This window comes from Phalaenopsis equestris, unplaced genomic scaffold (genome assembly GCF_001263595.1).
Source record: "Phalaenopsis equestris unplaced genomic scaffold, ASM126359v1 Scaffold000107, whole genome shotgun sequence".
Classification (NCBI taxonomy): Eukaryota; Viridiplantae; Streptophyta; class Magnoliopsida; order Asparagales; family Orchidaceae; genus Phalaenopsis; species Phalaenopsis equestris.
Window position 1 is genome coordinate 1,284,782 of NW_018164549.1, and position 12,732 is coordinate 1,297,513.

The 12,732-nt window shown below is 33.0% G+C and overlaps 1 protein-coding gene across 1 annotated transcript in view; it reads left to right on the plus strand.

The window, feature by feature from the left end:
• The window catches only part of LOC110020807 (ubiquitin carboxyl-terminal hydrolase 2), a 15,144-nt gene extending 3,198 nt beyond the window's left edge, over positions 1–11,946 (plus strand). The window contains exons 3-5 of the mRNA XM_020719054.1: positions 7,107–7,153; positions 10,736–10,782; positions 10,864–11,946. Of these exons, the coding sequence (XP_020574713.1) occupies positions 7,107–7,153; positions 10,736–10,782; positions 10,864–11,743 (974 nt within the window). The 3' untranslated portion in view covers positions 11,744–11,946. The remainder of the gene's footprint in view (positions 1–7,106; positions 7,154–10,735; positions 10,783–10,863) is intronic.
• The last annotated feature ends 786 nt before the right edge of the window (positions 11,947–12,732 follow it).

The following is a 12,732-nucleotide window of genomic DNA, read 5'->3' on the forward strand; positions in this document are numbered from 1 at the left end:
TTGACACTTAAAACTCCCCCCCCCCCCCCCCCCCCCCCAAAGGAAGTAAATCATCTCATTTTGTTTCTATTACTTGGCCTTGAATGAACTGAAATTGTATTGAACGAGTAGAGCTTGACATATCCTTGGTTTTCTCAAATTATATTGTAGTGCTTGATGATATTCGGTTTGACCTTGTTGATTTTGGTGGTTTTGTGATGATTAATTTAGTGTGATACAATGACATTGGAATTGATATTGTCAAATTCATGATATTCATTGGGCAATTGGTTGGGGATGTAAGATATTTGCTGGACCAACGATTAATTGGTTAATATACTTTAAGTGGAGAGGAGAGAACATATGTAACTATTTTGTGTTCATTCATGTAAGTGGACATGGATTGTGTTCTTGTGGAGGGAGTGGAGTTTTTTAAAAATATAAACATGTTATATGAAACATATTACAAGAAAAGCGGCACCTTCATGGGGGAGTTGTTCGGGATTTTTTTTGGTCTGCTTTTGTTAGTCTAATAACAAGGGGTGGGTAAAGAATCCTTTTATCTCTTCTTTATGGAAATTCTTATTGAAATCAGAGTTTTTTTCATCTGGTTATGCTCGTCTTTCCACAGGACTTAGGTTCTTGAATTATTGCTTTACAGCCTTTTTCAATTTCCTTTGATTCAGCCACTGAAAAATCTTAGTCAAACAAATATCCAAATACTTTGTCCTTTCATGATGAATATGATTTTTGGAATAACCCCATTTCGCTGCCTCCTAATGATATATATGTATAGATATTATCAACTACTAATTCTTACCAGGGTCAGGCATATACTTTTTAACCACACTTAGATTATATGCTAGATCATGTATGCTGCGAACCATTGCATGCATGATGCTTCAATCTGCATTTTGGTAAGATACTTGTATTATGTATATCCGCTCATCTTCTTTTGATTGTGACTGATCGTTGCTTAGTTTTATTTGTAAAGCCAAAGGGGTTGGAACATTTTTTTGACTCATACATTTCAAATCTTTTATGCTTGTTTTTCAAGTAAGAAGTTAAGAATAGAAATAATTCTGTAGTAAATCTGTTTTACTGGCAATAAGCATTTCATCAACATACAAGAGGATATGAAGCATTCGAAAAACTACACGACCAATTTGATTTGAATTTGATTCTTTCTGGGCAACCACTTTCAACTTACAAACTTTTGATTCTTTGGTTGATCTGCCAATTCCCAAGTTTTGTTTTGCTCTAATGATATCATTTCTTCGTGTGTTACTTGTTGCCATCTGCTCTCACATGATATTGATTGATGTGTACCTCACAACTGGAAATAATGTTTCATTATAAACCACACCTTCTATGAAGCCCCATGGAACCAATTTTGATTTGAATTTAACTCCTTATTTCCTTCTAATTATTCCTTAAGGGCAATCACTTTCGTTTGTTTGTCTGCCAATTTCTAGGCGTTGTTTTGTTATAATGAGAGCATTTTTTTTTCTTGTGTTACTCATTACCATTTATTTTTCTCAGTACTATTAATGTATTCTTTATTGCTGTTTTTTCCTCATCATCAAATGTTTTATGAATGCTCATATAGTGAGTTCAGCATGTCCATTCCTTTGTCCGACATTGATATCACTTTTTAGGCCTATGCTTGCCAATCCATACGTTCTTCTTTTGCTCTACTTCAGTGCTCTCTTGTCCATATTCTTTAAGATCTGAATTTCTTGGCTTTGTTGCTCCACCTTAAGCTCTATTGTACTTGCATCCATTGACTTGTCTTACACCAATTAAATGAGCCATTTGTTGTTCATTAAGGATTGAGCCTTACTAATCTTGCATTTGTAAAATTTTGCTCCAAGAACCATAGTTATCTTGCATTTGTAAAATTTTGCTCCAAGAACCATAGTTTTTATCCTTTGGCACAGTTAGATTAGCCAATAAAGATGCACTTCATTGCGAATGGTTTGACTTGATGTGAGTTTAGGCTTTGCATGCAAAGATCTTTAGTATTGAATAATTGGGTGGTTTTTCTTTTTAAATTTATTTGGGAGTCTTTAAATCAATGTTGAAGATAGTCATATATGTATGCTGCAATACTTACTGCTTCAACCAAAAAATTACAAAGCAACCCTGTATTACTTAGCACACCCATTACATTTTTAAGATTCATTTTGTTAAAACTTTTTGCCTACCCATTTTGCTGTGGAGTTTTTTTTATTGTGTAATACTTTGGTACATCTTGATCTTTTTAAAATTTTGTTTTATCAACACAAAATTCTAGCCTTTTGTCCCTGGATTCTTTAATTTTCTGCAATTTTGAATCTTCATGAGTTTCTTCCATTCTTTTGATTTATATGCCTCATTATTCGGTGCTTAAAAAATGCTCCCATTTTTTTATCAGTAATTAAAGAGAGAAAATCTTGCACCATCTTACGACTACTTGAGATGACCCTCAAAGATCTGAATGGATGTAGTCAAAGTACTCCGTTTTTCCTATGCATTGCACATGAAAATTTGAGCCTATTCAGTTTCGCTATAAAACGATGCTCACAATAAATAAAATTTTTCAATCTTATCACCGCATAGCAGACCATAAAAAATCTCAAGTTCTTCAAGCGCTCTTTAATTCCAAATCTCTTGTGACATAATTGAGCTGTTTTCATCGAGTCTCCAATGGTTGTTCTTCCAATTAAGGATTACAATTTGTTACTTGAGGCTCCATGACAACATATGAGCTTTTCCACAACCTCAAGCTTTCATTTTCACTCTTGAATCCACGTATAGTTTTATCTCGGGCTCTATTAAAATTAAGTTTCTCTTGAGCTTAAGTGCTTTTCTCACTTCTTGATGTCGCCTTTTATTGCCATCAACTATCCTGATCTTTATTTTACTAAATCTGATGATCTTGCAAACCTTTTGTTTCAAAGTATCACAAAAAGAACCACTCAAATCTTGTAATGATTCAAACTAAATTTTTTGTTGGCATGTGAAAAGAACACCCAGAATCAATAATCCAATATGCGCTACACTCACTTTGTGAGATCGTTGAGGCCTCTGCACATTCATACGGCTCCTCAGCAAACTCTTGTAATGATTCAAACTAAGCTACTTTTCCTTTTCAAGTATCTTCATCGTTCTTTCTGGATCTGCTTAAATTGGCCTTCAGGAAATTGAAACATATATTTTCTTGAACTGGCATTTGAATCTTGATTGTTATTTGTTGCTGACATTGCACTTTTCCATTCTTCCACTAGTCATGAGACCACCAGCATTCTCTCTCTTTTTTTTTGAGTCTCAATTTTTTTTTTTGCAGTTTTATCGAATTGAGGATTGATGTCACTTCAATCTTAACAAGAGTGATTTTCCAATATGAAATTATATCTACAAAATATTTATGCCTTCATAAAAAATAACTCATGAGGACTGTTGCAAGATCATCACTCTTGGTTTCAGCTTCAATGCCATCAATTTTTAAATTCATCCAAATGTCTTTTGAGTGATTTGGAATCATCTATACGATCTCTTCAAGTGTGTAGACTAACTTCTTCCATTACTCGAATTGCTGGTTGTTCATCTGCATCCTCTTGCAAAATTTCATAACGACGGCCAAGTAGAATATCATTGTGGTTTTTGTTGGCAGGATTTCTACAAATCTTTACATGAACATATTGTAATTTTCAGCCTCCAAAGACTGAAATTATTTTTCTAAGTGAATTTCTTCTTCTCCCATGCTACCAATGCTATCAAGATTATAATTTATGTTTTCTGATATCAATTGGAAGAATAAGAAAAGATGAGTCAATGATATCTTTCGGCACTTTTTAATAGAAAGCCTTTATGAAATCTGAGTTTCTCCACTTTGTTAGCCTTGTTCTTTTTCAAGATTTTGGTTTTCAAGTGTAGCATATCAAGGGTCAAAAGCGAGAGAGAGGAAAAGATTGAGAGGGATAGAGAATAGAGGAAAAACCCACTGGATTATTTAGTACATACCAACAATTACCCGAAAATTTTCAGTATTTATATAGTCCAGACCCAAGGCTGCACCAAGGCAAAACAGGGAGGAAACATGGTTTTAATTAACTAAATAATTGATCACTTCAAATAATCTGTTGGGTTGGTTATTAAGACTTCGAAGAAATCAATAAAAGATGGTTTGACTCGAAGCATAGTTGAAGCACCAAGCAAATAGACTCTTTCTTGCAATAATATTAGTATTTTTCTTTAGTTAACCTGCTTAACTATGACAAATATTTGTAGTATACACGTCTTTCACTATTTTGTGAAAGAGAATTTAAACTGATCATTTTTGGAATTTTTGAATAAGTTGAGGAAGGTGGAAGAAACCTTTGGGTTCACAAATGAATGGGGGAGGTGCCAAGTGAATAATAAGAACTTGGAATTGAATGGGGAGTTTGGCACACAGTCAAGGAGTGTAAGGAAGCCATGAAAAGTTTTGAGCTATCACTACAGAAAAATATGTTTTAATTGGGATGTTGTCTGTCAAAAATTGAAGTTTCGTACTATTTATAATATGCTGGTAAATACTCCACCAAAAATGATTATTGATGAACTAACATCTGTCAAACAATCATATTTCATTTCTTAAATTTTGATCTCGGGTGTGAATCCATGATCTTTTAGATAGCAATTCACGAAAATAATTTGGTGAATTTTCTTCCAGTAATTATCAAGAATTATTATTATTATTATTATTTTTTTTTTTATGATTAAATTACTAACAAAAAAATTCGTTGGTAACACAAAAATTTTTTATACAACAATTCCTTACTGAATCAATTTGCATAATGTCCGTTATGAAGGTCCTAATAACGGTTCATTTTTCATAGTCAAGCATGATAGCATGCACATCAAGTAATTCAAAACAATTAAGCATCACAAGTAAAACTAATGCGAAACAAATATAAAGTTATTACAAATTGTTCATTTACTATTGTCTACTTATTCACTTCTCCACTGCTTTCATCTCTTTTGCTCCCTTCATCATCATATTTTGTTGTTATGACATGTTGCTGACTCAATCATTGAATTGTGGCACTCAATCCACTAAAGTTCAACCCTTGATAGACTTGGGTATCTCTCATTTACATTCTCATTTTGCAAATTTTTTTTTTTTCTGAAATATTACATAGTTTTCATATTTATTACAAAGTATGCACACTTAGATAATGCTTTGTGATCTATTGTACAACCACTATCAGTACGCCTTTCTCTGATGGGTGTGTTTGTGCCACGAGAATGTGGTTGACTTTATTCCCAACTTCTGAACTTGCAGTATTAAGAGAGGTGCTCATGCAACTGCAATCAAAATCATAATTTTTTATTATTCTTTATCTCTCTTTCACTTTAAAGTTTTCCACTATGCGCATTACCTACCCACACGCCCTTGCCAACCCACTTAGGCCACTATCTAGATCTATGAATTAACATGTCATGCTATGACCTAAAGCTCTTCTAATAAGCTCATGATTTTGGGGAAGCTGTGAAAATCTTATATTATTGCAAAAATAATTTATCAAATTTTCCAAAGCTATTGGTTTTGTATAAGAAAAGACAATTTATTACCTCAAATTTGCTAAACCTGATGTTATGACTCATGTAGGCATGTAAATGAAAGATGATTATAAATGGTTTTGCATATGGTGGTAGTATAAATGATGAATATGGATGGCATGTTGTGATATATGAAACCAGTAGGGAAGAGGGTGGATTGGTGGATGAGCTGGTAGTGTGGTATGGGTGATAATTGTGGTGATAGTAATGGTTGGAATGGATGCCATGAAAAGTGGATTGAACGTCACGGTAGTGTTGGTGGTGGTAGTGATAGTGGTGTTAGAAATCATATTTTCCAAAAATTGAGACCCCTATATCTCAAAATCTTTTAATGCTCCACAAATAAATTCTTCTGATTACCGCCTGCACAGTTAATGACTGTAAGTTCCAAAGCATTGCTGGCTTCATTTGTAGATGAGAATGAATGAGGGGAGGCATGACAAATGACTACCTCAAGCGTGAGACAGTGACAGCGATAATGCATACGGCTGGTTGTGAGAAGGTCCATTTGGTTGCAATCGATGCAAGGGAATAGCTGATGGAGTTGGCCACTGGTGGTGGTGTGGCATTGAGTTTTGCCTTAGATTCAGGGTTATGCCCTTGTAGAGAGGTGGAGAGGGAGGACAGAGCACGGAATGGAAAGGTTTACCCATGGCTGTGCATTTATGTTAGTTTTTTAGGGTTGTTTGTTGAGCTAAGATGTTGATATTAAATAACTTTTTGATTGATTTTCCATTGAAAATAATGATGTACCGATTAAAAATCAACTGATAGTTTGCTGATTATTTTTACCAACTTCTGTTTGACAAACCTATGAAAAATGCATTGGTTTTTTTATCATTTTGTTTAAACTTTGGTAGAAAATACCCACCATACATGCCAAGCATTTATAATATATTAATAGTACCCTTTAGGTTGTAAAAAACCAAATCACTTTAGAAAGCAAGGACACTACTTAAAACTCAATAAATTTTTATAGATATATCCAAATTTAAAATATACTAATATTCTCATTCATTTTACTTAAAATAAACAAATATACTTTTTATTTATATGATTAATTATTTTTATAAAATATAAATAATTTAAATTATTTAATATCATAAGATTTTATTAATGCAAATAATTATCATATTAATATATGTAACATTCATATAAATTAGTTAATCAACCAACATATTGGATATGCCAAGGACGACTTGTTTTTCAGCTTTTTTCACAATTTATTTACAATAATTATTTTTTAAGCACGTGATTCAAGGATTTATCAGCATGCCCTCATGTTGAGCTATTATTTTTGCTGAAGGCTCTTAAGATTTTATATTATAAAATCCCTTCTGGAAACTAGGCTATTTCGAGACCTTAATGCTTGTATGCTTTGTTTGCTATTTGTAGTCAATTTATCAATTGAAAATGTAACAATATATCATTGTGCTTGTATATGCTCCTTCTAAGGGTATTTTTCATCATCTTGTTATCTCTCTCAATGAAGATTTTTTTTTTTTCTTTTCTTCCATCTGACCTATCTGGCTTATTACCAGGCGTCTTCACTGAACTTATCCAACAGATGCAAGTGAAAGGAGTGCAGGTAAACTAACAATTAATATATTATGCTTGTAGGATGTTAATTGTTTATTAAGTATTAAAGCTTCCGCAAATCCCACATTGCTTGAAACCTCTTGCATATTTGTGTAGTGTTCTTGTTTATTTGTTGCATATTATTGTTACGTTCCATTGTTTTCTTTATATGGTTTGTTATCTTGAATTCATGCTATAGATAATGCTAGGAAATATTTATAGCTTTTGTGTGATAACTTGTGATTTTTAAGTAGATCCTTTCATATTGTAACTCTTAACTATTGATCTAATGTTGCTTAATTGTCATTGGAATACTTTGTTGTTGCTTTTATATAACCTGATTTGGTAGTGTCAGTTATATTCATGCATCTCTTTTCTTTTTGATACAATGGAAAACATGGCTAAAGCATTATAGAAAATAATCATATAAGATTATTTTTAGCCTAGTATAGTCTAACATTGATGATTATGGTCTATTTTTGCTTCTCAGGTGTAGGGATACACTGGCAGGTTTGTCAATCAGTGTGTATTTGCCTGATCAAATGGAAAGTTGGGCTAATCGGGCTAGTCTTTTACTTCTGTTTAAATATTAAAATCATATTAAACTGCATTATTTTCAAGTGATGGGTGGCCCATTTGACAAGCTGGTAGGAAGGCCTAATTTTTCACCTGCCTAGAAATTGCATGCTATAAACCAACCTTGACTAGCCATAGATGATAGAGATTCACTTTAGTTTTTTTGGTTAGCCGTATCAATAAAATTTCATGGGACAAATGTTGGCTTATTTGATTCCATTATCATCATTTAGTTTGCATTCACAATCATTTCTCATTCCTAATGATGGATGCAAGAGATGTTAAATTTATTCTCTGGCATCATTTTTTTTAATAGTTTACCTTTTTTATTCTGAAGTCTACCCCTTTTCTTTTCAAACTTTTGATGTTAATTTTTTCTAGCCCATCTAATTGGGTGCATTTTCTACCCATCATTGTATATGTCCTCATAATTCAAAGCCTACTTTTATTTATCTTTGATAAATGCTTCATCAACTATGCTTATAATATAATGACATAATCATATGTCTATTTATCCTTTATAGTTTTGTCACAGTTTCTTTGTAATATTCTCATTTGTCACACGCAGCTTAGCTGTCAATGATTAATTTTTTATTGTCAATTATTAGAATCCTTGCAACGTACTCGGCCTTAACTACATGACGGGCGGTTGGTGGGTGCGGGGCAGTGGCAGAGAGCAATTTGCACTTAAGTGTATTAAGAATTTTCCCAAATCTAACGAATTTCTGATACATTAAAACTGAATTAGGAATGAATTTCTAATGCATTGTAATTTTGCACTACATATGTTTCTCTTTTGACTAAACACCCGTATTTCCAAATCTCTTTCAAAAGAAATACAGTGCACTCCTTTTGTTACTGATAGCAGCTCCTTTTGTCCCTTTGCAACTACTAACACCATTCAATGTTGCACTCCTTTTGTTATCGACCAACAACTCCTTAGTCACTGTACAACTACCAATGCCATTAAATGCTTCATCATACATATTTTTTAAAACATTAACATATACTTCATTCACAAATTTTTTCTTAATGCGCAACATACTAGTTCTTATAATATTCTGTCTTTTTTTTTATCAAGATCAATACAGATCATATTAAAATATTTTATATGTTCTCTATAATTTTCATTTAAATATCTTTACCACAAATAATAATAATAATAAAAAAATCTGACACAAAAATCACTTCCACATTGGATTTTGTTATGATGCCCATTGGATTCTCAAAAATAAAAGTAAATTTTCTAAATTTGTGTTACATTATTCTTTTGTTTCTTTATTCTGCGACTCATAAATTTAACTCTTCCATAATTATCATTACTTCAAATATCTCTCTTAATTTTGATGGGAGGGGCAAGGGGATAGATGATAGTATGGCAAGCAGTCGATGGTGGCATCGACAGTCAACACTACATACTAAGCAGTGTAACTAAAATTCACCCTTAGGGTGGTGGTGCGGCGGCGGTGTGGTGTCGCATTGCAGTTTTTCATATGTGGTAAAACTGCTTTTTTCTTGCGTTATCAAAAAGTTGTAGTTAAATGCTTCATTTTTCACAATATCTGGCTACTTGTGGTGGCTGCTAGAAAGCCAAGGTCTGATTCTTTAAAAAAAAAATTGTAATAACAACTTAACAATTTATTCTCCAAACAATTGCAGCTGCCTCGAACAAACCCCGAGTCAATTTCAAATACATTGAAAGTGAAGTAGACAATGAATTTTCAATGCATTGTAATTTTATATTGTATTTATTTTTTCTTCTAACTATGCATTTATTTTCAGAATTATTGCAAAAGAAATATAATGCACTCTTCTTGTTGCTAACCAAACAATCCCTTATTCACTCTACAATTGCTAATTCCATTCAATGCTCCATCATAGATATTTTTTATAACTTTAAAATACATGTTGTTCACAAAATTTTTCTTAATCTGCAACATATTAGTTTCTATATTATTTGATCATCTATTTTTTCTCAAGGTCAATACAAATTATATTAAAATCATTTATTGCTCCAGATATTTTTTTCATTTAAATATCTTTACCACCAAAAAAAAAAAAACTTTAACACAGAAATCACAGAAATTACTTTCACAATGAATATTGTATGATGCCTATTGGTTTCTTAAAAATAAATTTAAATTTTCAAAAAGTATCTCTCTTAAATATTGGTAATTAAATGATTCTTCTCCGGTCATTTAGCAACATCTTAATCTTTCAAAATTTCATTGAAAATATTTGGTAATTAAAAAAAAAGTTGACCAAATAATTGGTATCTTGTTGAATCTAACGGGTTGTTTGGTTCAATTTATTTTAGATAACATATTATTCAGAGTTCAAGGGGTTGTTTGGTTTAATGTTTTAATAAAATGTTACTTGAAATGCTGATGCTATTTATCACATGCAATGTGTTTTGGTTCAATTTTATCTAAGAAATCTAATGTAATTTAGAAAATCAATTGTAATTTTGAGCTTTGTTTTTATAGCCATTTATCTTAACTTCAGATAGCCAGAATTCTAAATGTTGGGAGATTTGGCCAAGATATTGTTGTCATTAATAAATAACTCTTAACTAGGCTTTAACTCTGTTAACTGATAGGGCATTTAAGAAAACTAAAGCTTGTCTCGATGACATTTATATGTTTTATATATCCAAAATTAATGGCTCCTTTATTAGTTTCGTCATTAGTTTACTTATTTACTCTACTCTAATTTGAAAATACGTGCAGGATCTCCTATAATAACTAGTTCTAGAAACTCTTATTCCACTTTATTTTGGTCATTAGATTCTGTTAAGTGGATTGAGTGGTTAATCCTCTTCTCTAGTTTTCTTTTATACTTCTCCACTTTGCAATTTGCATCTCTGGCTTCTTCATGTGATATTGATTTTTCTTTGTTAGTTTGTTAATCCACTTCTCCTTTCTAAAAGTTCTTACGATTAGCCTTGTCATCTAAATTATCTAGAGTCTGTAATCCAAGATGCAAATTTGATTTTTGTTTCTCAATCTTAAAACAGGTAGAGGAACTGTATTCTCTGGACATAGACACTCTAAACGAACTATGGTGCATCATCTTTCTTACTGAAAATTAGTCGTATGGTTCTCTTCTTCCTTACCTTCACTGACGCACCTCATTTGTTGGCAGGCCAGTTTACGGGCTGGTATTCTTGTTCAAATGGAGACCCGGCGAAAAGGATGACCGTCCCGTCATCAAGGATCAAGTATCGAACCTTTTCTTTGCTAGCCAGGTTATCAACAATGCTTGTGCAACCCAAGCCATCCTTTCAATTCTGATGAACTGCGCTGATGTCGACATCGGGCCCGAACTCTCGTTGCTGAAAGAATTTACGAAGAACTTCCCTCCCGAACTCAAGGGCCTCGCCATCAATAACAGCGAAGCGATTCGCACGGCTCACAACAGCTTCGCAAGACCCGAGCCTTTCGTCCCCGATGAGCAGAGGGCCGCAACCAAGGATGATGACATCTACCACTTCATAAGCTACGTCCCCGTGGATGGGGTTCTGTACGAGCTCGATGGACTCAAGGAAGGTCCGATCAGTCTCGGCAAATGTTCCGGCGATAACGGTGATTCGGAATGGCTCAGAATCGTGCAGCCGGTGATTCAGGAGCGAATTGAGAGATATTCTCAGAACGAGATTCGGTTCAATCTTATGGCGATAGTGAAGAACAGAAAAGAGATGTACACGGCGGAGCTGAAGGAGCTTCAGAGGAAGAGGGAAGTGCTTCTGCAGCAGTTAAACGAGCAGGTAAGCAGCGGGAACAAGCAGCCTGCTGCTGTTGACGCCCTTAACAAAACCCTCACGGAGGTGACATCGGGGATTGAAAATGTGACCACCAAGATTATAATGGAGGAGGAGAAGTTCAAGAAGTGGAAGACAGAAAATATTAGAAGGAAGCACAATTATATTCCGTTTCTGTTCAATTTCCTGAAGATTCTTGCGGAGAAGAAACAATTGAAGCCGCTGATTGAGAAGGCTAAACAGAAAAGTGGAAGCCCTAGGTGAATGAATATCTTGAATGGCTTTTTTCTTTTTCTCCTCATGTTTGTCTTGAGGCTGTTGTGCATTTAGGGAGAAGGAATTTATATATATATTGATGGTATTTAGGGGTTTTCGAGTTCTTAAGCTTTGTTGTAGATTAAAGAAAATCATTTGTGTTAATTCTGAATCAGGCATGTTTTAGAGCTTTGGAAACTTGAATTTTTGGAGCTGTCGTCTTATGTCTTGCGGCTGTTCTAAGTTGTGCAGAGCTGCTAATTGCGATCTTCTGGCTGTCATTGTTGTCTGCTTCGAGTTTAGGTGTTAGATGTGCAAATATATAACAGTTGTGTAGTATGTTTAAATGCCCCAATTATATTTTTAGGATTTTAGGACGTTGAAATTCATGTTGCTTTCTAATTATGGGTGTGCCCATACCAAAGGTAGCTCATGTGTAGCTTTTCTGTGGGTTTATAATGATAAATTGAAATTAGTATGAAAGAGAAAAGATATTAAATAATTAAAATTATACTCATTAGGTGCAAAAGCTGAATTTCAATTACATAAATTTATTTAATGTCACTTTTTATATAAACTAATGTAATAAATGTTTTTTTTTAACCTTAAATTCATGTTATTGGTGTGCCAATACCAAAAGGTAACTCATGTCTGGCTTTTTTGTGGTTTGATGATGATGAAGTGATATTAGAATGAAAGTGATTAAAGATTTTAAATAATTAGAATTATACCTGAATTTAAATTACATGAATTTATTTAATATCACTCTAGATATACATTAATGTAATAATTTTTTTTATGAGATTAAAAAAATATGTTGTGGTCTAAGATTGATTGAATCATAAATAATATTTTTTTTCCTAATTTAATTATTTTACAACAAATAAAAGAAATATCATATTTCAATAATGCAGTTGTATCTCTAATAATAAAATATGAAAGAAATTGTTCAAACGGTGTTCCTAACAATTTAAATCAACATTAGTTCATACAACACA